Source organism: Dreissena polymorpha, chromosome 10, assembly GCF_020536995.1.
Source record: "Dreissena polymorpha isolate Duluth1 chromosome 10, UMN_Dpol_1.0, whole genome shotgun sequence".
In the NCBI taxonomy this organism is placed as follows: Eukaryota; Metazoa; Mollusca; class Bivalvia; order Myida; family Dreissenidae; genus Dreissena; species Dreissena polymorpha.
This window is the reverse complement of record NC_068364.1, coordinates 10,890,407-10,917,036: the sequence shown is the minus strand read 5'-3', so window position 1 is coordinate 10,917,036 and position 26,630 is coordinate 10,890,407. Positions and strand designations below refer to the sequence as shown.

Genomic DNA, 26,630 nt, shown 5'->3' with positions numbered 1-26,630 from the left:
CAAATTGTTGATGGTTTTTCTATAATTTGACCTAGTGACCTAGTTTTTGACCTCAGATGACCCAAATACAATCCCAACTCAGATTTCATCAAGATAAACATTCTGACCAAATTTCAAAAAGATTGGATGAAAACTGCAACCTCTATTGTCTACACAAGGTTTTTCTATTATTTGACCTATTTTTTGACCTAGTGACCTAGTTTTTGACCCCAGGTGACCCAAATACAATCCCAACCCAGATTTCATCAAGATAAAGATTCTGATCAAATTTTATAAAGATTGGTTAAAAACTGTTACCTCTATTGTCTACACAAGGTACTGTGACCTCTATTGTTTATACAAGGTTCTTCTATTATTTGACCTAGTGACCTAGTTTTTGACCTAGTGACCTAGTTTTTGACCCCAGATGACCAAAATTCAATCCCAACCCAGATTTTATCAAGATAAACATTCTGACCAAATTTCATTAAGATTGGATGAAGACTGTGACCTCTTCTGTCTACACAAACAAATTGTTGATGGTTTTTCTATAATTTGACCTTGTGACCTAGTTTTTGACCTCAGATGACCCAAATACAATCCCACCTCAGATTTCATCAAGATAAACATTCTGACCAAATTTCAAAAAGATTGGATGAAAACTGCAACCTCTATTGTCTACACAAGGTTTTTCTATTATTTGACCTATTTTTTGACCTAGTGACCTAGTTTTTGACCCCCAGATGACCCAAATACAATCCCAACCCAGATTTAATCAAGACGAACATTCTGACCAAATTTCATAAAGATTGGATGAAAACTGTGACCTCTACTGTCTACACAATGTTTTTCTACTATTTGACCTAGTTTTTGAGCTAGTGACCTAGTTTTTGACCCCAGATGACCCAAATACAATGCCAACCCAGATTTCATCAAGATAAACATTCTGACCAAATTCAATAAAGATTGGATGAAAACTGTGACCTCTACTGTCTACACAAACAAATTGTTGACGGACACACAGACACGCACAAACGGACATCACACGGTCACATAAGCTCACCATGTCACTTCGTGACAGGTGAGCTAAAAACAAAAGAAGAATGGAAGTGAAATTAAAACATTTATGTCAACCGGCCACACGCGAAGTCTCCGTACATATTTTAAATATTTATACGCGCATTCATCGAACAAACCTGTTTTAGTGGTGTGTCGGACATTGCCATTTGATTTGATTATTAACAATATCCGGAATCATGGCGGTCATGCTTAACAAATTGTTGAAAACACATTAAGAATCTATGATTGACCTACCATAGTTATATCGCCAAATATCTTCATTAAGCTGCATATATCTGGTCTAAATACAATTCCAGTTCACCAAGTTAACGCAATATCGCCTATATTATGTAACGATCCGTTTACTGGCCACGAAATGACCCTGATACCATGCGGGTTGGAATGCAATGCATTAAAGTGAGGTTACAATTATACTGATAGAACAACGGCTTGTTTAAAACTTTATACTTTCACATATATAATGTTTAATTTCGTAAATAATTAAAAATGGTTTGGCCAAAACGAACAAGAGCTTTGTCACAGACGTGACGTATACCCCCACATACCGCATTGACACAGAATATTTTGCATTCTGTCTTCACAACCAAGAGAGGCTTATTTATGGCGATTTTTTAGAATTATTTTGCAATTATTATTTACGGCCATTTTAACCTTCAAACTCTTGAATTCTTTCGCATGACACGCCATCCAATGACTGTGAACAAAAGCCATTTTTGACCTTTGAACTCAAAGTGTGACCTTGACCTTTGAGGTATCAACATAATCATTTCGTGTGACACACCGTCCAATGATGGTCAACAAATGATTTTAAAATCTCACAATGAAGGACAAAGTTATGGCCCGGACAAGCTCATTTAAGGCCATTTTTTACCTTTGAACTCAGTGTGACCATGACCTTGGAAATATCGACGTAATTCTTTCGCGCGACACATCGTCCAATGATGGTTAACAAATGTGCTTAATGATTTTAAAATCTCAAAATGAATGACATAGTTATGGCACGGACAAACTCATATATGACCATTTTTGACCTTTGTACTAAAAATGTGACCTTGACCTTGGAGATAGCGACGTTATTCTTTCGCGCAACACACTGTCCTATGATAGTGAACAAAATGTGCCAAATGATTTTAAAATCTCACAATGAACGATATAGTTATGTCCCAGACATTTTTGACCTTTGAACTTGGAGTGACCTTGACCTTGGAGATATCAACATAATTCTTTCGCGCGACACACCGTCCAATAATGGTGAACAAATGTGCTGAATGACTTAAAAATCTCACGATAAACGACACAGTGATGGTCAGGACAAGCTCATTTATGGCCAATTTTGACCTTTGAACTCAAAGTGTGACCTTGACCTTGGAGATATCAACGTAATTCTTAGCGTGACACACCGTCTAATGATGGTGAACAAATGTGCCAAATGATTTTAAAATCCCACAATGAATGACATAGTAATGGCCCAGACAAGCTCATTTATGGCCATTTTTGACATTTGAACTCAAAGTGTGACCTTGACCTTGGAGATATCAACGTAATTCTTTCGCGCGACACACCGTGCAATGACTGTGAACAAATGTGCCAAATGATTTCAAAATCTCACAATGAACAACATGGTTATGGCCCGGACAAGCTAATTTTTTGCCATTTTTTACCTTTGAACTCAAAGTGTGACCTTGACCTTGGTGATATCAATGTAATTCTTTCGCGCGACACACTGTCCAATGATTGTTAACAAATGTGCCAAATGATTTTAAAATCTCACAATGAATGACATAGTAATGGCCCGGACAAGCTCATTTATGGCAATTTTTGACCTTTGAACTCAAAGTGTGACCTTGACCTTAGAGATATTGAGGTACTTCTTTCACATGACACACCGTCCAATGATGGTGAACAAATGTGCCAAATGATTTTTAAATCTCACAATGAATGACATAGTTATGGCCTGTCAAGCTAATTTTCGGCCATTTTTTACCTTTGAACTCAAAGTGTGACCTTGACCTTGGAGATATCAACATAATTCTTTCGTGCGACACACCGTCCAATGATGGTGAACAATTGTGCCAAATGATTTTAAAATTTCACAATAAACAACAAAGTTATTGCCCGGACAAGCAAAAAAAAAGAAGAAAAAAAAAGCTGCTTAACTTTTCTGTGAAGGTAGAGGTCAGGATAATAGAAGTATTTAACATAAATATTTGCAATCTATGCACATTAATATTTTTAACTCAAAATTATCACATCATGGAAACAAATGTTCTGACCAAATTTCATGAAGATTCAACGTGAAATTCTACTTCTCAACTGAAACCATACCTTTTCTTTGATTGAACTTAGTTACCTAGGTTTTCACCTCACATGACCCAGTTTCAAACACGCCAACGCTATCATAAGGAAACATATCCTGACTAAGTTTCATGAAGATTGGACAAAACATGTGATTTCTAGAGAGTAAGCAAGGTTTTACTACAGCCATATAGGGCTGTCACGATACGCCGTGAGCGTACCGCGGTATATAGTGGTACGGCAACACTGTATCGCGGTACGTACCGCGATATTTTATAGAATATGTATCTGTGAAGAAAACAGCAGAATAAAAAGTTTTACATACTTTATTAAACTCAATAATCAGAAAACACTGGTATCATAGTATGACTAGAAACTGTAAAAGAAACTGTAATAAACTTGATAGAAGTAGTCATTGTTATTGTTCGCGTCTTTTTCTAAAATGTCCGCCATGTTGCTTACAATAGCCGTGACTACGATCTGTGTAAATCAAACGCTTCAAGGGCATGTTCAAAATGCGGAGTCAGAGGGCCCAGTATTGAAAATCCGTAGCGTTCTGACTCTTCCTCGACTTATTCAGAATCTTAAGATAACATGATTCGGAAGTGCCATGCTTTGAACGATAGATATACTAAGGAAAGAAAATAAGAAATAGAATAAACATCTTTTGGATAATTATGAACTTATTTGCAAAGGAAATCTGTCCCTAATTCCAAAAAAGGTACGGACCCATACATCGCCGTATTTTAAACGTGAAAGTTAAACATCTACAAGTGGAAGCGCTTGCTTGACCTGGATATTAACGGATTATTTATTTAGCCCTTTTGAACCGCTTCTACATTTTTCAAAACGATATCTATATCAAAATAATTATGTAATGTATTTATATCTGTGCTAATATAATAATATTTAAAAAACCGGTGCGGCAACGCCGTACCGCGGTGCGATTTTTTTCACGACATGCACCGCGATATAACGGTATACCGGTGAATCGTGACAGCCCTACTGCCATAAAAAGGAAAACTGCCCAAACACTTTTTCTCAAAAACTCATATGCTTTGGAAATGTGAAAGTCATTTGCTTCACGACCTTTTGAGGACAGACTGACTCACAAACCGACAGACAGTGGTGACTCAAACAAACCTCCTCTCAAACTTTTTTGTGGGGATAAAATAAAAATCTGTACATATGAGGGATCATTATTATGATTATTATTGACTTAAATAGCTGTAAGAGAGATGGCAACAATTGATATTCAAGACATGACAGATGCAGAATATGGATCTAAACAGACAGGTGAATGGTATTCAAAGAAACTAGTCGCTATAATTCACGCCGGTAATGCGGATACTTTGATAACGGATGGCACTTTGATAACAGAGAACAATAAAAGCCACACGCAAGAGGTGAGTTTTTCATCTTTTTCGCATTTATTTTCTGTTAGGTGGGCTTTTGGCACGGAACTTTGTTTCGCCGATTTATGGTATAGCACTTCATATTGCGAAGAAACAAATTTGCGAAAAAAACGCTTGATTATATAAAAAAGACGATACAATTTCATCAAAAATCAGCATGAAGTGGATGATAAGTACATATTTCAACTAAATAAATAATACTTAGAAATAACTCAAAAACCTGTACTATTCGAATTACAAGATTAATATGTCTATTAATGTAACAGCATCTTAAATTTGTGGTTTACTGACATATGGGAGGAATTTTCAAATTTTACAGAGTCGGATGCCACATTTTCATGGACACTTAGTTAGCCAATCATCTCAATTACAATGGCACTTCTGTTAAAGCTTACCAGACACTTTTTTACAGATATAATACACAATTTTTAGTGAACCCGAAAGGCACAATTTGCTGTTGAATACTGTTAGAGAAAGCATTAATAATTAACAATTTCTGGATTTATATTAATAAAAACGAATCACCAAACATTTGCTTCATTTTTCTTATCCCTTTGGAATTTGAGCATGATTTTGTTTTTTATAGCATATTCAATTAAGACACGACTTCTCAGGGATTAAAATCTGACCATTATAGCGTGAAGTTTCAATTGATTGTTCTTATATCAATTGTAACGCTGAAGCTTATATACACTCCTGTTGATGTCTGCTTCATTGGCACTATACCAGTACTCTCGCCGGTCTACAACAGAGTGCCAGATTATCCGACGTGTCAGTTATCAAAGTGTCTACAACATCATGCATACCACCTTTTAAAACATGATCTGTCTTCATTCATATTTCATTGAACATCATCAAAATTTCAGTGCTTTAAGCACAGTAATTAATTTACATGCTGGAATAGCTAACACTTTGGTAAGAATAGTACCAATCAGGGGCGTAGCTGGGCTGATTTTCAGTGTATGCAAATGGCATGCTAGGGGGGTCTGGGGGCATGTTCCCCCTGAATTATTTTTTTATCTCTATGAAGCCGTACGTGCATTCTAGAGAGGTTTCAGATAATATTATAGTGCAAAATATGGCGTGATAAACTCGGATATGATACCATTTATCTTCGATTTTAAAACATGTGATTTTCCTTCAAGATTTTATTCCAGAATTATGGTGGGGTATGTCATTTAATGGATGTCTAAATAAAACCATGATATGGTATGGTATAAAATAGGACATAACACTTTTGGATGAAAGTAACTAAAGCTTAATTTGTATTGTTAAAACACAAATAAAAGAGACATTATAAATCTATATATCCATCTTTTAGCTAGCAACTATGTCTATCATATTTACTCAATAACTCTAGTCACTTTCATCTCGTCTTGTATTCTCTACCTATAGCAACAATACACGTAAACCTTAAACATTCTAATTAATGCAAGGTCTCCTGTATTACATGCATTACATTACACACGAAATAAAAGAGCCAAGCGCTCCTTTCGTCTTGCAAATACGGCAACGACCTCTTCCAGATCGATCTCTTGCTCTCGGTGTATATTCAACAGGGCAAGACCGAACATGCGCTCCGTTCCCATGGTGCTACGGAGGTATGTCTTCACCCGTCTCATTGTAGAAAAAGACCTCTCCGCTGTTTTTGTCGATACTGGCATGCAAAGCAGAACGAGAAGACATCTTCGAACATTGGGGTAGGAGTTTTCCGTTGCGGGGGTAAGCCCCGACTCAAGGGTTTTGAATGGCTCGGGAGATAAAATCTGCCACTTCGCCTTCCACCTTCTACACTCCCTGGCAAATGTTACATCATAGACCTCAAGGTCCGGCTGGAACTCGGTGAAAATCTCTTGAACAAGATTGTCGGTTAATTCGCTCACCTTCAATATAAAATCAAAGCACTGTAGGCGCTAAAGGCCTGGAGCTAGATTTAGTGTCCTTGGGAAGAAGTATTATCCGAATTTCTCCCTTTGTCCGAATGTATACGAATTGACCCTAGCGGTTGAGTGGAGAAGCTCAGAGACTGTAAGATTGTGTATATACTATAGTGTACAAAGACGGTGAAGGACTACACGATACTGGTGGCGAGATTCAACCAGTGCGCCTTGCAGTGAGTGTATACAGCTCTCGCGACGTTGGATTGGATGCGAGCTCCCCCCCTTCTGCTTCCCGGACATGTTCAACACATCATCATAACCTTGACCGCGCATTTTTTCTGAATGTTTACTCCAAGAGCTTGAAGGTTCTCGAGGAAGGCATTAACCAGAGCTCTGCACGTGGTAGACATGAACTCGGCAAACCCAACGAACTCCTCCTGGAGACATGCTTTCTCTGCATCGTAAAATCGAAGGCAGAGAGCCATTTGCTCCATAGTGGCAGCATCAGTGGCTTCGTCCGCAATAAATTCAAAGCAGAACGACTGTACTGGATGTTGGCTGGTCTGATTTTCCGTCGAAAAGATCTCTGTATGGGGCGACATCAAATAAGCAGCCATTCTTAAAATCGCCCGCTTCGTAAGCATTCCATTCGGATACATAGTACAAAACAACGATAAAGCCCAGTCGATAATTATTTTATTTATAGTCACCACCAAAAGAAACGTGACCTCGAAAATGATAGCTAAATCATGCGCATTATATGAAGTCGAAAAACAAACAAACTTTCAAGCAGTTTAAGTGGTTTCGATATGAAAACACATCTCTCTTATAGAAAATATGCCTAACCCGGGTTAGGCCTCACATTTTATTGCATTTTTCGATCACTTTAATTTTGTATTTTTTCCAAACAGCGTACGCACGTGCGTATTTGGGTATGCCCAGCTACGCCCCTGCCAATATAAATAAATGCATTTCAAGTTGAAGATAAACCTCGGATATCATAGTGCCCAATTTGTTGAGTGTCTCCATTATCTGACGTGCCCTTTATTGGGAATCAAAGTGTCTACAAAATCATCCATTATAACTTCATACTAAAATATCCTCTATCCACGTGTATATTTCATTGAGTACTATCCAAATTTCAGTATTTGAAGCACAGTATTTACTCTACATGCTGGAATAGCCAACACAGTATTGCAATATTTCTAAGTTTGTTTATTTTGTTAAAATGGGTACTGATCATCCAGTTTATGCTGTTTTCCAATGGAATATTCTCAAATGTTGGCAAAATCCTATAATTCTTCTTTGAAATTCTTCCCACATTATACAAAACAATATATTTATCAATCCCACCATGTAATGTGTCTCAAAAACTAATATTAAGAATATAAATTGAAAAAAAAAGAGGAACTTATATTTATTGCGTGGCTTTTGTTTTTCTCTGTTATCGAAGTGCCATCCGTTATCCAAGTATCCGCATTACCAGCGTGGTATTGATCTCATTCTCTGTATTTCTGTGTATGCTACAATTCTACAAATATAAAGTAAGGATTGTCGATTATTAGTCTCTCTTTTAACTGTAATTATTTACTTGTATAACAATATTCTTTTAAAGAAAAACAAACTTAATGTGTAAATTCGTGCATATTACCATAGGAAAGTTTAATAAAATGTTCTATTTATATGTCAAGTTACAGATTTGTCTCAACCACACAAGAAACAATATTCATGTTATACTTGCACACATGGCTGCCAAACAGCTGTTAAGCCTACAGAATGTAACCATTTCTGTGCATCCCGAAATTTTTAGCATGTTTATGTTTTTTAATTTCTAAAGTCTCAAACATTTCAAAACTTGAGATAATACTTATGCTAATGTGATTGTAGTATAGAAGATGTGCAGAAATGTTTACATTCTGAATGATTTAAATGTTAAAGAAGCTGCTAAAAGCCCCCAGTTCTATGGGCTTCACCATATTAGCTTCAAATACAAAATAAAAACACCACACACAATGTTTGTAAGAGACAGCTTTTTTCTACTGGGGAAGTGCTACCTTCTTAATTTTTCGTTTTATAGCTACGAGTGTCCTCTTGTCTTGTTTTTCTCGTTCTGCAGGGGACAATCCTGTATAACTTTTTGGTCGCTCAGAAAGATGCTAAACAGGAAATGTTCAAGTCATCACTGATCATGCTAACAAACAAACGCTACATGCTACAAAACATTTACATATCAACATACACTACATGCTAAAAACATATATATATCAAAATACGCTTCATGCTAAAAACATTTACATATTAACATACATTTCCTGGCTGGATTGGCATAACTGAGGTGATTAATTTCTTATTTGCAAAATATGCTTTATATAAACGAAATGCAAACATAGATATTGTAAAACATGTATGTCCCTTAACATGCACTGCAGATACACTGTCAATAAATGCAGTAGTTAAAAGATTGTTTAATATTGCACTGAACAAACCAGCATAATAAGTGTACTCGAGATATTTTGTTGACACAGTTTAATCTAATGAGATGCTGTGACCTTGACCTCTTACTAGTTGACCTCAAAATGTCCTGTCCTACCAAATAACCCCCATACTAACTTTGGGGATTGTTGGTCAGAGAGTTCTATAAAGCCTGTCCAAACAAAATAGTTTTTTGGACCAACCTTCCTGATATTGCATATATATTACAAGCACTTTTGAACATGAAATTTCTCCTATCAATCTCACAATCAATAGTGGTCTTCCTTTCCTATCAACCTCACAATCAATATTGGTCTTCCTTTCCTATCAACCTAACAATCAATAGTGGTCTTCCTCTCCTATCAACCTCACAATCAATAGTGGTCTTCCTTTCCTATCAACCACACAATCAATAGTGGTCTTCCTCTCCTATCAATCTCACAATCAATAGTGGTCTTCCTCTCCTATCAACCTCACAATCAATAGTGGTCTTCCTTCTCCTATCAACCTCACAATCAATAGTGGTCTTCTTTTCCTATCAACCTCACAATCAGTAGTGGTCTTCCTTTTCTATCAACCTCACAATCAATAGTGGTCTTCCTTTCCTATCATCCTCACAATCAATAGTGGTCTTCCTTTCCTATCAACCTCACAATCAATAGTGGTCTTCCCTCCAATCAACCTCACAATCAATAGTGGTCTTCCTCTCCTATCAACCTCACAATCAATAGTGGTCTTCCTTTCCTATCAACCTCACAATCAATAGTGGTCTTCCTTTCCTATCAACCTCACAATCAATAGTGGTCTTCCTTTCAACCTCACAATCAATAGTGGTCTTCCTTCCCTCCCAAGCATCTTAATCTGAATGAATTTAGATCAAGGCATTCTCTTGATATCTGAGAAAACAGAATAGCCTACATGCTGACTGACATTCAGACAGGTGTAAAGCATTAAAGTCCTTCTTTGAAGGTGGACACTGATAACAGTTTGATAAAAAAATTGTCTGAAGACTCATTGGAAACTACCTAAAACAAGAGGGCCTAAACAGCCCTGAGATACAAAGGAACTGACATGTTCTTTGCAGCCCAAGATATAATTAGAACAAATGTACTATAAATGACGCCATGTTTTTCAACAGACCAGAACCATTTTTCAACTCATCCAAGATATCATTACAAAAGGGCCTGAAAGGCCCAAAGTCGCTAACCTGAGATACAAAGGAACTAATCTGCTATTCTGCCCCAAGATATCATGAAAACAAATGTTCTGATCAAGTTTCATGAAGAGTGAACTATCAATGTAAATTTAAGAGTGCTAACAAGGTTTAGCTATAGCCATATTATGATAAACAAGCAAATTCGTTGAATTGATATCCCCCGCCAATATGCTTCTGGACACAAAAGTGTTATATTTGACACTCAAAAAAGCATTTTTTCAAGATACAAAGGGCCATAACTCCGTTATTAACAGATGGTGTACAATGCCATTTGGCATGCATAATCCTAGAGTCTATATATATACTCATAATAAGTTTCAATGAAATCCGCCAAAGCACTTCCAAGATATGGCTCCGGACAGACGGAAAGACGGACGGACAACGCCAAAAAAATATCCCTCCCCCGATGGTGGGGGATAATAACCAGTGGTCTGGTGGCAATATTTTTCAAACGACCGGAACTATTTTTGAACTGATCAAAGATATCATTAAAACAAATGTTCTGACCACGTGTTAACAAGATTTGACAATATATAAATGTGAGTTTTAAAGTGTTAACAAGTTTTAACTATAGCCAAATAAGGAACAATGTCCCGCCCCCTGGCGGCCATGTTTTTCAATCAACCGGAACCAATTTCGAACTCATCCAAGATATAATTGGGACAAATCTTCTGAAAAAAAATTCATGAAGATCGGACAATAAATGTGACCTCTAGAGTGTTATAAAGGTATTAATATCGCCATATAAGGAAAAATGCCCCTCCCCCTGACGGCGATGTTTTTCAAATTCGTCCAAGATATCATTGGTACAAAGCTTCTTACCAAATTTCATGAAGATTTGACAATAAATGTGGCCTCTAGGGTGTTAACAAGGTTTTACTATAGCCATATAAGGAAAAATGACCCGCCCCCTGGCGACCATGTTTTTCAACCAACCGGAACCAATTTCAATATCTTCCAAGATTTCATTGGCACAAATATTCTGACCAAATTTCATAAAGATCGTACAATAAATGTGGCTTATAGTGTGTTAACAAGGCAAATGTTGACGCTGCATGATGCACGACTGACAAAAGGTGAGCACAAAAGCTCAACATGAGCACATTGTGCTCAGGTGAGCTAAAATGTAGGCAAATCAACTAGGAAATCCCCTTTACAATGCTTTGCTGCAAAACACATCCTAATGCATTCTGAATCCTAATACAGCTGCAAGTTCAGGGCTGATCTCCAAACAAAAATTGAGAGAGAAATTTGGATTCACATAAAACCCTATTTGCTTTTATATCCTATTGCTTTTGTTTTTGTGAAGACAAAACAACTGTTAACAATATGGAAGGGGTGGTTTAAGCAAGAGAACAAAATTCGACAATAGACCCATGGACTTACTGAGCACAGGGAAAGATGAAGATAGTTGTGAACAGTTTGAACAAAGTCTTGCAATATTTTCTGAAATTATCTACGGTAAAAGTTTGTATATAATGTGCTGTCATGTATGATGCGAACCTAGTGGAAAATTAGGAAAACATATTTGGGAGTAAAAACAACCTTTAGGTCGAGTCTTAGATGTGTAGATTTGCAGTTATTTTTAAACAAAAGGACGCAATAAAAATCTTATCCAATTGAAATCAAAATACATGTCAGGTTTGCAGACTTTTATAAAACCAAAGTGCCATGGGTCTAACGGCAATCAAATGAGACAGAAAGGAACTAAATTGACAATCAAAATAATTCCAACAAAGAATGTTTATAAACATATTTAGACCTTAAAATATTTTTTGGGGGACAACTCTGTTGGAACAACCCAGTTATAGCCAGTAGATAGTTGTCTTCCCTGCAAAAGAGGCTGTCTCTAAAAAGTTCAATAGGTCACATTAAAATTATCAATAGATAAAATGGATATATTCCAATAACAGCTCCAGGTGAAATAAGATTCCTTTGAAAACAAGATGTGTTTGTGAAACACAATGCCCACCCCCCAATATATTTGACCTTTGACCTTGAAGGGTGACTTTGACCTTTCACCACTCAAAATGTGCAGCTCCATGACATACACATGAATGCCAAATATCAAGTTGCTATCTTCACAGTGCTTTCCACAGGATTTTTGTCAGGCACCGCGGGGCTGATAGGGGTGGTTAGGGAGGGGTGTCCCCTCCCGAAGTTAATTTTTTTTTAAATTTAACGTGTCAATTCACATTCTGTGGTGCGTTATAACTCAAAGAAAAACAGCGTCAAAAGATGTCATTTGGTGCACTATGACTCTTCAAGAAAATCCCCAAGTCATTTAAAAATATATATAATTTTTTATATTGTTTAATTGTTTTAAACCTTTTCCGTACATATAGTAAAATCCCGACTCGAACGATTCCCCAATACATCCGTTTCAACCCGACTCTATTACTGTACAGTATACTTACTATTATTTAAGTTTCTATTGATTAACCGATAATCCCATTTATTCCGTTTTTATAAATCACTTTCTGGTAAATATTTACGATAAAAGCTTTCAATTATTTCTTTAACACAAACCTTGCTATTTGTCTATAGTATCAAATAAATTTTAAGTGACTATTTATAGATTTGATGAAATATTGCCTCTGAACATGCGTCAATCCCCTGACGTGTTGTGTGCTTGTTAAAACGATACACGCACGTTTTCTATGCAAATGACGCTATGTTGTACATGCTGCATAATTTTTGCGCTCTTTTATATTGAGAAAAAGATTCAACACAAAATAAATTTGCACTGCTAATTTGAAGCAAGAATATTTTAACGTTGCGGTAACATTTACATTCGGAAGTGTGTTTCGGATTAAAAACGCGTTAACATCGACTTACGGGAATGGGTTTCGGATTACAAATTAAATTATTCCTATTTGAGATTTCAACAAATATTAACAGTTGCGTTATGAATTCAACAATAATTTGTTTAAACACTTAACGAGTTGAATAAATGTTTTGACGGAATTATGCATGAAATTCACGTTGTCCACGATGATTACGGCCGGTTGCCATCATCAGTCTTCTAAGTAGCGATTATTGGACAAAACATTTACAAGTGTGTGTAATTAATTCAACGAAAATTTGTTAAAGCGCATTACGTGTCGAATAAATGTCAGAAAAACGAGGTGAATCAGTTCTTTAAATGGACATGATGAAATATACATGTACTGGAATTAAATTGTTATCGCATAATTGTAACCGGGAGTTATTTGCACATCTTACTCGCTATAAGTAATTAACTGTTTACCACTTGCAATTTCTGGTTTTAATGATGAGTCATAGGTTACACTAGTTTACAGTAAAAAGGTGTGATGATGATGCCTGAAACCGTCTTTAATGCACTGTTCTACTTACCGGTTTTATATTACTTAAATGTTACAGCTTCTTGCTAATCAAGCTGCGATAAACTCTTACTTCGTGCCCAACGTCAATCAAAAATAATGGTCGATAGTTAACACCGCCCTCATAAGCATTCGCGTAACCGATGGGACGATGAACATCACAGTTTGACGACTGGAAAGTTACCTGATACATCCTTGTCAGCATTTAAATGACTGTGTAATGTGGCTAGAAAAATCGATACGCGCGTCATGCTATTCTCTAATCAGTGGATTATCCATTACCCCATGTGGTGTTTATGGCGATTACTTGTGAAAGCAGGTACCGAGTGCTCTTTTAAAATACATTGATCGGAAAATTTCAAGCGCCCCGGAGACTCTGATTTCGAAATTCAAGCGCCCCGGCGAGGGATCGTTAAATGCCCTGTGGAAAGCCCTGCTTCAATATTGCAAAAGTTATGGCCAAGTTCAAATCATCATCATCATCATCATCATCATCAAAATTAACTACAACATAACACTTTCAGAGTATCTCTTTCATGGTTGTAAGCATCTTTAGAAAGAAACAAAATTACTATGTTTTAAAAAGGTTGCACATAAGCCAAAATGACAAACTAGTGACGTATTGCAGCCATATTTTTCAACAAACTGGAAGCATTTACCGACTCAATTCATATAACGTTAAAAACACATTCTCAGCAAGTTTAATGAAGATAAGGCACAAAATGCAACTACAAGAGATTTAACTGGGTTTCAATATATCCATATACAGAAAACTTTACCTTCCCTGGTAGCCATGTTTGTGAAAATACCAAAACCATTTTTGAACTTGGCCCAGATATTATAAGATCAAATTTTTTGACCATCTTTCATGATGATTGAACCAACATGTGACTTTTAAAGTGTTAACAATTTTTCAATATAGCATTATCACGAAAATTGCCCCACCCACTTGTGGCCATGTTTCGCAATGGACTGGAACCAATTTCGATTACAGCTGAAGATTTGACTTAAAATGAAAATTTTAGACTGTTATCAAGCCATATTATTTTAGTCGTTTGAGCACGGCAAATTAGACACAAATTATTTTCCATTTAATGTAGATCCAATAGGCGGAGCTGTAAGAGAACTTTGTCCTGGTGCGCGCGTAAATCTGATCAGTCATTCAGCGTTGGGATTGACTGACTGATACACACATTAATGTTTCACTATGTAAACTTGTACCTTGAATATAAGCACAAGGCCTGGCTATTATTGTTATTTTCAGGAAAAAAATGGACTTAATTAATTTAATTATGGAACTTTTAGTAGAAGCGCGTGCGCAAAATATAAGATCAATAGAGCCTAGTTGAAGCAGTCAGGAAGAATATCTGTCTGTATCTCCCTCAACCTCTCATAAAAATGCAATTTAAACAGGTATTTATGAATAACAAAACATAAATTATGTCAATTACCTTATTTTTCACACATTTATCGTGCTTATATTCTTTAAATCACCATTAAATTCATAAAACATCCATCAAAAATACTCTTTTCTACATTGCCGGGGACCCTGCAATATTCAGGGGAGGTAAGAAAAGTCTCCGTAAATAAGCGCTTTGTTTTCCTGGGACTCAAAAGGGGGCATTCATAAATTAGATCGACGCATTACATTTTACAATAATAGACGTCCAATTAACACAATCATCATTGTTTATTGTTAAATTTAAGCTCTTTATTGCAGCGTCATTGTCTTTGTTTTCCACCACTTGATTAAGAACAAAATATACTTTTAAATAATTTTGTTATTGCGTTTTTATAACAAGTTGATATAAGCTTTGGGTATCTACAATTTCAAACATTGTCCTTGTTAAGCAAAACAGTCGTATCTCCTTCATTTCAATGAACAACAACAATATTCTCCTTATATCTGGACTCATACTCTGACTTCTAGAGTGTTAACAAGGTTTTACTATAGCCATATAAGGACAAGAAACCGTCGGAGACGGGTGATGCTCCCCAAAGGTTTTTTTTGTCACAATATTGCACTATATATTCAGATAAAAGGAAACGTCTTGAGGGGCATTACTATGGACAAAATAATACGATGGATGCTTTAGCAACTTAAAAATTTAAAAGGGCCATAACTCTCTAAATAAATCATCTTACCAGAACCCACTAATAACATGCGCATCTCCTCAAGGTAGTTAAGCTTCCCATAAAGCTTCATTGTATTCCAGTCAGTAGTTGGGGAGAAATAGCCCAGACAAGAATTGCACTATATGTACAGTTTATAGAAAATTTCAAAGCGCCATAACTCTGTGAAAAATCATCTGCCCATAACCGGCTAATAATATGCACATCTCCTGTTGGTAGTGAAGCTTCCCATGAAGTTTCATTGAATACCCGTAATAAGGTGCTGAGAAATAGCTCAGACAAGAATTGCACTATATGTACAATGGAAAATTTCAAAGGGCCATAACTCTGTGAAAAATCATCCGACAAGAACCAGCTGATAATATGCACATCTCCTCTTGGTAGTGAAGCTTCCCATTACGTTTCATTGAATTCCAGTCATTAGTTGCTGAGAAATAACCCGGACAAGAATTGCACTGTATGTACAGTTAATGGAAAATTTCAAAGGGCCATAACTCTTAGAAAAATCATCCGACCAGAACCGTCTGATAATATGCACATCTTCTCTTGATAGTGAAGCTTCCCATAAAGTTTAATTGAATTCCGGTCATTAATTGCTGAGAAAAAGCCCGAACAAAAATTGTGCACGGACGGACAGACACACGCACGGACAGACAAAGCGGCGACTATATGCTCCCCCCAAAAATTTTGGGGGAGCATAAAAACTGCCCCGCCCCCTGGCGGCTATGTTTTTCAACCGTTTTCGAACTCAGCTGAGATATTATTGGGACAAATGTTCTGACACAGTTTGATGAAGATTGGACAATAAATGTGACTTCTAGAGTGTAAACAAGCTTTTTCTTTAATTTGACCTAGTGACCTTGTTTTTGTCCTCAAGAGACCCAGTTTCAAACTCGACCAAGATATCATTTGGACAAATCTTCTGACCAAGTTTCCTGAAGATCAGACACTAAATGTGACCTCTAGAGTGTTAACAAGGTAAAATGTTGACATCGGACAAAAAATGATCTAAAAATTGTGCTCAGGTGAGCTAATAAAACAGAATTGGTTTATCTATTAACCTGTTGCCCATTACTGTCTTGTATAAAGTAAATTACACAGTAAAATCCAATCATCAATTAGATGCAAACTAAAATTTTAATACCAAAATAATTTTTCTCCAAACTAACTCTAATAAATTCACCTATCCTGTGTGCACAGAGCTATTGAATAGCTTTAGCGCCGTATGTGCTTATTACCCTATTGATCTGTTCTCTTGCTTCCTAACACAACTATGCCAGATGTGCACACATGCAAGCTGTTGAACACAGAAGCAGTATCCAGCCTAAGTGTAATTTACCCAACAGAATCAGAAATGCTTGACTGCTCATTTTCAAGTTAACAAAGAAATCAATTATTCAGTTTAAACAATCTAATTCAGTCCACACAACAATAAGACAAATGTCACCTACAAGCTGTGAATGAAGCTTTTCATACACTGGGCAGCATCAGAACTTCTATATACTTTGTCAGTTGTATTTATGTATAGACCCTTGATAATGTACAGGTTAATTACAGGTTTAGACATTAACCTTGTAAAAAATATATCTTATTTTAATTCAAAACCTGATAAATGAATAAACAAAACCAAACAAGAATAGCATTGACAATCACAAAATGAAGAATGTAAAGGTACCTTGTAATATGAGGACAGTACTGTTGCAAAATGATGCTTGAAATGATACTGATAAAAAACAAAAGTTTGAAATTGAATTTTTCAAAACATGAAGGTTGAAATACATTATTGGGATGATAGAATCACTCTCAAGATGCTCAAACCAGAAAACATGCACCTGTGATACTCACTACATGATGGAGTTAACATTAACTTGAGTTTAAAATAATCTTACCGATTTTGATTCCCGGAAAGCGATTGAAGAAAAACCTGGTTCATAATCTATGATACTACGGGGCTGGTTGCGATACACATCATGAGTTGACCTTGCATTAGCAGGTGACCATTCGCTGCAAGAAACATGGTGCAAAATTCATAATTTTAGACAACAAACTTAGCCAATCAATCGTGTTCACTAGCTTACAAATGAAATGCCTATTTGCTAATTTGTTTACTTTAAACAACAATAAACAACATTTACATTATTAATTACAATGTAAGTTGGTGAATTGGTTATAAAACCTTGCAGTGAACATACAGGGAACGCAGCATGGCAATATTTAATTTTGGTCATCAGCTGTTATTGCATAACAAAATTAGATAAGGTCACATGGACAGACAGAGGTATGCACAACTAGGCTTCTTGGGGAATGGGGCAGATTGATATCCTAGCTAGTTAAAAGCTGGTATCATCCAAACATGACCCACACATCTGGAGGACACTTAATCTTTTAAAAACTTTTTTTTCATTCAAACTTACATGCAAATGTCACAACACAAAACAAAAACATACTGAATTAGTAATACTATAAAAATATGAACAACTATCTGCATTTCATTTTGCTATAAAGTGACATGATGCCAGCTGTCAATCACTTTCTTCTTGGTAATCAGGGTGCAGGATCACATGACTTTGTGGGGTTCCCAATCAAACATTAATGGATGTAAACAAACCAGTAAGTTGTGCTTTAAAAAAACAACACTTTTTAAAACAATTTTTCTTAAGAACTTCAATTAGTGCATAAAAGACAGATTTTTATGCTGCTTATGGCAATGTGAAATACATTAGAATGACTTTATTTACTGTGTTCTTGTTAAAAAATTCCTTTTGTACTGCACAGTTTTGCTTCATGCAACATGAAATTTTGTCACCGATTTCAGACGTATTAAAGGATTTATTCTTATACCTTAACATATCGGAACAAACTGCAAGAAAAACAGTCTTTTATGCACTAAAAATTGTTGCAAATGTATTTCAATAACTTGAGATATTTGAAAAAATAAAGTTCTTAATTGTTTGTTTACATTCTGTCCAGCCTGTGTGTTAACCCCTGAAAACCCCGTTGATTCTGCACCCTGGAAATCAGATCAGCCAATCACTTAGGCTGTCGAATACACACAGTCCCCACATGAAGGTGTATACAAGAACTTCACTAAATGTCACAGATCAATACTGACGTATCTAAAGAACCTTTGCGCGTTTGACCTAGTGACCTGAAAATCAATAGGGGTCATCTGCCAGTTATGATCAATGTACCAATGAAGTTTTATGATCCTAGGCTTAAGCATTCTTGAGTTATCATTTGGAAACCATTTTACTGTTCATGTCACTGTGACCTTGACCTTTGACCTAGTGACCTGGAAATCTATAGGGGTCATCTACAAGTCATTATCAATGTACCTATAAAGTTTCATGATCCTAGGCGTAAGCATTCTTGAGTTATCATCCTCATACCATTTTACTGTTTCGAGTCACTGTGACCTTGACCTTTTACCTAGTGACCTGAAAATCAATAGGGGTCATCTGCCAGTCATGATCAATGTTCCTATGAAGTTCCATGATCCTAGGTGTAAGCATTCTTGCCTTATCATCCTGAAACCATTTTACTGTTTCGAGTAACTGTGACCTTGACCTTTGACCTAGTGAGCTGAAAATCAATAGAGGTCATCTGCCAGTCATGATCAATGTACCTATGAAGTTTCATGATCCTAGGCGTAAGCATTCTTGAGTTATCATCTGGAAACCATTTTACTGTTTTGAGTAACTGTGACCTTGACCTTTGACCTAGTGACCTGAAAATCAATAGGGGTCATTTTCCAGTAATGATCAATGTATCAATGAAGTTTCATGATCCTAGGCGTAAGGATTCTTGAGTTATCATCCGGAAACCATTTTACTATTTTGAGTCACTGTGACCTTGACCTTTGACCTAGTGACCTGAAAATCAATAGGGATCATCTGCCAGTCATGATCAATGTACCTATGAAGTTTCATGATCTTAGGCTTAAGCATTCTTGAGTTATCATCCGGAAACCATTTTACTATTTTGAGTCACTGTGACCTTGACCTTTGACCTAGTGACCTGAAAATCAATAGGGATCATCTGCCAGTCATGATCAATTTACATATGAAGTTTCATGATCCTAGGCCTAAGCGTTCTTGAGTTATCATCCGGAAAGCATCTGGTGGACGGACCGACCGACATGTGCAAAACAATCTAGCCCCTCTTCTTCGAAGGGGGGCATAAATATTAAAGCCAATGCTTTCCAAGAGGAAGAATGATGTGATAATGTACATAAAGTATAATTCTTGCATGCTAATAGTACAAATAATTTGCAGGAGTGTTTATTTGTGGCTAGATTTTAGCATCTTTAGGGAACAATAAATATTGGTAATTCTTTTCAGATAACACATTTTATTATAACATTTTCAATTACTTATATGGAATAATGTTTTGATGTTGAACATATATAACGCATAAGGTAGGTAAATAGCTTGTTTTGAAATTGCAAAACTATGCTAATCCATACATATACATGCATGAATGACCTGACAAGTTATATCGCGCGCCAGATATATCGTGATCTTGATCTTTGGACCCTGCGAAATACGTTATAATGGAGTTGCAGTGTATTTAACTTTGTCTTTAGACACTCACTTCAGACTCCAAGGAACTCAACTGGTCTGAGAACATAGTCTGCACAAGCTTTTCAAATAGTCTTGAAATGGAAACTGACCCAACACCAGGTATCCATGTTTTTGAACAACCCACGTTCATTTGCAAACTCAACCCAGATATCATAAAAACATTTGTTTCATGTTCTGAGTAAGTATTGTGATGTGTGGGCGACAAAAATTGACTTCTCAGTTTTTAAAATGGTATTACAATAGCCATATATATCAAAAACATCCCTGCAGAAATGTTTTTCAACGTATCTGAATAAAGCGCCATGGTATCAGTAGAACAAAGGTTCTTCTATGAAGAATGCGCAAACAAATGTGACTTCTAGATTCTAGATTGTTCACACAAAAAATTCTTTAATTTTACCTAGTTTTTGACCACACCAGACTTAGTATTGAACTAGGCCCTGATTATTAGGAACAAAGATTGGAAATTAATTTTGCCACTTTTGAGTGTTCAAAAGCTTTTTGTTTATTTTAACCTAGTGATTAAGTTTTGCCCCCACTTAATTTCTTACTCCAAATGACCCAGTTTTGTAATCGGCCAAGATTTCTGACTCAGTTTCATGAAGATTGGCGATAAATTTGGTCTTCAGATTGTTCAAAAGCTCTTTTTTTAAGTTGACCTAGAGACTTTGGGTTTAAGAGTACTATAGGGTATTTCTTCGATTATAAAACGGATTGACTATTAGACAGGGCCCCCACTTTTTTGTAAATTTTGCTGCATTTTGCATCGCCCTTCTTATAAGACTGGGTCAAAAATATCCAAAAAGAAACTTTTTTCTTTCAACAACGCCAGATTAACCATCAAATTATGCAATCCAACTTTTCCAGAACTGAGAACACTACGTAAATTCACCAAACCCAACTATAAACAGACAGAAACTGCCCTGAATCGGTTTCAAATTGTCCCTTCTTTGACAAAATAACAACTGTCAAACATTATTAAGAAGAAAAAATAAAACTGTTCACACCACTGTCCCTAACACATGCGTTGACACAGGTAAAAGGTTTGTTATCAACACTTTTTTATGCACCACACATTACTTTTCTTAAAATGCAATAGAGCAAAGATAATAAATGCAATAATTCCACCTAAATAAATTGCAGCTAAATATTATTCATATATGATCACCATTATATTGTAGTTCTTAAGCTGTTGAAGTCTCAGCTAAATGCTACAAGCAGGTAAAGGAGTGAAAATATTTCATAGTTACTGTTTTGATGTAGAGACAATGACAAAAGGCCTTTATTCTGACATATTGTTAACATCAATTACTTCTTTGATTTACCATTCACAGAAGGTTTAAGTTCATCAGAAAGTAAGAAAAAAATCTGTCAGGAAGTTTAAGGGTTTAGTCAATGCAATAACAATGAGGTTTTGAGGTTTGGAGTCCAGACCTTTTAATTGAGGTCTGGATTGCACCTCTTTTCATTGAGGTCTGGATTTCAAACCGTTTCATTGAGATCTGGAGTGCACACCATTTCATTAAGGTCTGGAGTGCACACCATTTCATAGATGTCTGGAGTGCACACAATTTCATTGAAGTCTGGATTTTACACTATTTCATTGAGGTCTGGAGTGCACACCATTTCATTGAGGTCTGGAGTGCACACCATTTCATTGAGGTCTGGATTTCACACTATTTAAATGAGGTCTGGATTTCACATCATTTCATTGAGGTCTTGAGTCCACACCAGTTCATTGAGGTCTGGAGTCCACAACATTTCAATGAGGTCTGGAGTCCAACACCATTTCATGGAAATTTGGATTTCACACCATTTCATTGAGGTCTGGAGTGCAAACCATTTGATTGAGGTCTGGAGTGAACACCATATCATTGAGGTCTGGAGACCACACCATTTTATAAAGGTCTTGATTTCACACGATTTCATTGAGGTCTGAAGTCCACCCCATTGAACGGAGGTCTGGTGTACACACCATTTCAGTGAGGTTTGGATTTCACACCATTTTATTGAGGTCTGAAGTCCATCCCATTTCATGGAGGTCTGGGGTACAAACCAGTTCATTGAGGTTTGGATTTCACACCATTTCATTGAGGTCTGGGGTCCACACCATTTCATTAAGGTTTGGATTTCACACCATTTCATTGAGGCCTGGATTGCATCCCATTTCATTGAGGGCTAGAGTCCACGCCATTTCATTGAGGTCTGGATTTCACACCATTTCACTGAGGTCTGGAGTCCATGCCATTTCATTGAGGTCTGGATTTCTAACCATTTTGTTGAGGTTTGAATTGCACACCAATTTATTGAGGTTTGGATTGCATTCACAGAATGTTTAAGTTCATTTGAAAGTAAGAACAATATCTGTTAGGAAGTTAAAGGTATTGAGTCCATGCCATTACATGGAGGTCTGAAGTCGACACCATTTTATTGAGGTCTTGACTGAAAACCATTTCATTGAGGTCTGGATTGAACACCATTTTATTGAGGTATGGAGTCCACACCATTTCATTGAGGTCTGGAGTCCACACCATTTCATTGAGGTCTGGAGTCCACACCATTTCACTGAGGTCTGGATTTCACACCATTTCATTGTGGTCTACAGTCAACACCATTTCATTGAGGTCTGGATTCCACATCGTTTCATGAGGTTTGGATTTCACAACCTTTCATTGATATCTGCATTCCACACCATTTCATTGAGGTCTGGAGTCCACAATATTTCATTGAGGTCTGGATTTCACACAATTTCATTGAGGTCCGGATTTCACACCATTTCATTGAGGTTTGGATTGCACACCATTTCATTGAGGTCTGGATTTCACACCATTTCATTCAGGTTTGGATTGCCCACCTTTCATTGAGGTCTGGATTTCACACCATTTCATTGAGGTTTGGATTGCACGCCATTTCATTGAGGTCTGGATTTCACACCATTTTATTGAGGTTTGGATTGCACACCATTTCTTTGAGGTCTGGATTTCACACCATTTTATTGAGTTTTGGATTGCACACCATTTCATTGAGGTCTGGATTTCACACCATTTTATTGAGGTTTGGATTGCACACCCTTTCATTGAGGTCTGGAGTTCATGCCATTTCATTGATGTCTGGAGTCCACACCATTATATTTAGGACTGGATTGCACCCCATTACATTGAGGATTGGAATGCAAAACATTTCATTGAGGTCAAGATTGCACATTATTTCATTGAAGTCTTTAGTCCAGACCATTTTTTGAGGTCTTGGTTGCACATTATTTCATTGAGGTCATTTGGCTCTGGAATACACACCATCTTAAGTCTGGATTCATATCCATGTCATTGAGGACTAGATTTCACACTATTTCATTGAGGTCAGGAGTGCAATACCATTTTAATTAGGTCTGGAGTCCACACATTTAAATAAATGTAATACTTCATGCAAGCACTTTGTAGGGGAAATCACAATTGTAAACATAACAATATTCTAATTTTATTAAACATAATTGTATGGCTTAATAAATCATTATTGTTATAAAAATTAGAACACAAATATTAAATTATATATTATTATAATTATAATAAAAATTATTAACAATAAAACACACACAATTGTTTAATGGGGCAGGGTGAACGACAGTACAAAACAACACAGTCAATAAATATACAAACCAAACATACCACTTTGTTAACTTTCTGTTCCGAAAAGAGGCAATAAAATAAATAAACATTTCATTTCAAGACTGTTAAAAATATAATGTTCATACTTTAAGTCATGTGGCTATGAACATGTGTTTTTTGTCCAACAAAATGTGAAGCACAACCTTATAAATTGTAAAATACATTATGAATGAGCATGGTAATACATAACACCCTCTATTATTGGCAGTTCTTGAGTAACTGAAACATGAATTGTAATTTAAATTTTGCTATTCACAATATAACAACAGAAATATTTATAACAAATTGTTCACATAATGTTACCTATTCCTCCATATTTTCAATTATCAGATGCTATGAGCTTAATATATATTGACAACTGCGTGTTTCTAATTTAAATTACATATTATCAAATTGTATGGTTAGACTATGGATAAACAATTCATGTATGAATTGGCTGTTCCAGGAAGGTTGACCCAAGAATAAATAATTCTTTTAGGTAAAATGTCTATTGTGTTAAGTGTGTTGTTTAAGCAGGAAATTGTTCATTTGCCTATAATACAAGACTTGCAGACTAGAATTTCTCTCCTGATGTTTCTGAAGTTCCAATGTTTTCTATATAATCACAAACATGATAAATTAATATGTCTCATTCATAGCATATAATCATTGTAATATTTGCAATGCAAGGTAAAAGGTGACATAATCATATTATTGAATCTAAAAACTTATCATCGAGCAGTGAAAGTTATTGCAGCATTGCATAGAAACACATATAAACATAAATCTATATTATTAAAAATAATTAACTATTTTCAGAAGACTGTAGGAACATTGGCAATATATACTTATCAAGCTTAAGTTATTATACAGATAAATGTGGTAACAAAATGTGTCTCAACAAAACATATATATAATTCATAACAAAATTGGGTGGGGTAACAACAAATTCAACACCTACTCCAAATATTGGATGAACTCTTCCAAATCACCGGGCAAGGAACCTATATCTCTGTAATTCAGGAGGCAGAGTAAAATATAATACTTAAACATGTTTGATATAACATTAAGTCAACTGTATACAAGTCAAACAAATAACAGGGTTATTCACAATAACAATTTATAAAACTGGTTTAAAATAAAATATACTTGTTTTTTTTTTTACAATTTAAACAATTCACATAGTTAATAAAAACAAACAAATTCATTTCATACTAAACTTGTTTATAAATAAGCATTATGCCTGAGTCCCAGGGGCAGCACATTTGGTCTTTGATATAAGCAAGTAAGAACAGGAACATGACAAGAATATAGAAGTATAAGGAACTGCAACACTTAGGATTAAAATTCAAATACAAAACTATTTTTCTGACCCTTATCAAAGTTTTTAAGCATACTTCTCTTTGCAAAATATCTACTTGTTTGTCTCATAAATAACTGCTCTTTGAAAGTTGTGCAAGTATTGCATGTACCAAAGGAGCACATAAGTGAGGAAAAACCTTTTCAATTACAGATTTGCATTGCCTTCATATCGCAATTCATCTGTACACATGAAGCTTTTCCTGATCAAATCCCATATTCATTTGTCACTGCTGTATATCAATTAACTATTTTTTAAAACAGACAAAAAGTATGGCCTCTGGTGAAAACAATAATATCAGTAATACTAATCATGCACTTTGTAAATGGAAGGGTAAGCAGGTGAAAACTAAATAAATAATATAAACAAGAGGCTCTGAAAGGCCCAAAGTCGCACACCTGAGATACAAAGGAATTGGCCTGTTCTGTGCAGCCTAAGATATCATAAGAACAAGTGTTCTGAGCAAGTTTCATGAAAATTGAACAATAAATATTACTTTAAAGGGGCCTTTTCACGTTTTGGTAAATTAACACAATTAAAAAAAGTTGTTTCAGATTCACAAATTTTCGTTATAGTTATGATATTTGTGAGGAAACAGTAATTCTGAACATTTACCATGCTCTAAAATAGCAATTATATGCATCATTTGATGATTTAAAAACCTGAAAATTATAAAGCGTTGCAACGCGAAAGGATTGAATAATGTGGAGAGTTCTGTTGTTGTCGTTATAATTTGTGAAACTATGAGGATTACTTATATAAAGAATAAAATAGTATAGTATAGTATATAGTATGAGCACGGATGGCCAAGTGGTCAAATTTGGTAGACTTTTACTCATGGACTCCAGGGGACAGTGGTTCCAACCCTGTTAAGGGTTACTTTTTATTTATTTTATTCTTGATTTTTTACTGGAGCTTTTTAGATCCAATGTTTACATTTATCAATATAAAGCATTTAACAACAAACTTCAATACATGCCAAAATCTGTGACAATGCCCCTTTAAGAGTATTAACAAGGTTTTACTATAGCCATATAAGGAAAAATGCCCCACTCCCTAGCGGCCATGTTTTTCAACAAACTGGAACCATTTTTTTAACTCATCCAACATATCATTAGAACAAATATTTTGACAATTAAGTGTCATGAAGATTTGACAATATATGTGATTTCCTATGATTGTTAACAAGGTTTTACTTTAATTAGCCATAATATGGAAAAATGCCCTGCCCC

The 26,630-nt window shown here is 35.8% G+C and overlaps 1 protein-coding gene across 16 annotated transcripts in view; it reads right to left on the bottom strand.

Annotated features, from left to right (window-relative positions):
• LOC127847484 (sorbin and SH3 domain-containing protein 1-like) overlaps positions 1 to 26,630 on the bottom strand; it is a 379,963-nt gene that overhangs the window by 99,236 nt on the left and 254,097 nt on the right. For 13 of the 16 annotated variants that reach the window (XM_052379427.1, XM_052379439.1, XM_052379428.1 and 10 more), the window contains 3 exons: positions 25,000 to 25,050; positions 17,704 to 17,818; positions 8,704 to 8,805 (listed from right to left, as the gene is read on the bottom strand). In XM_052379427.1, the coding sequence (XP_052235387.1) occupies positions 8,704 to 8,805; positions 17,704 to 17,818; positions 25,000 to 25,050 (268 nt within the window). The remainder of the gene's footprint in view (positions 1 to 8,703; positions 8,806 to 17,703; positions 17,819 to 24,999; positions 25,051 to 26,630) is intronic. The other 3 variants (XM_052379429.1, XM_052379434.1, XM_052379437.1) reach the window with 3 other exon arrangements.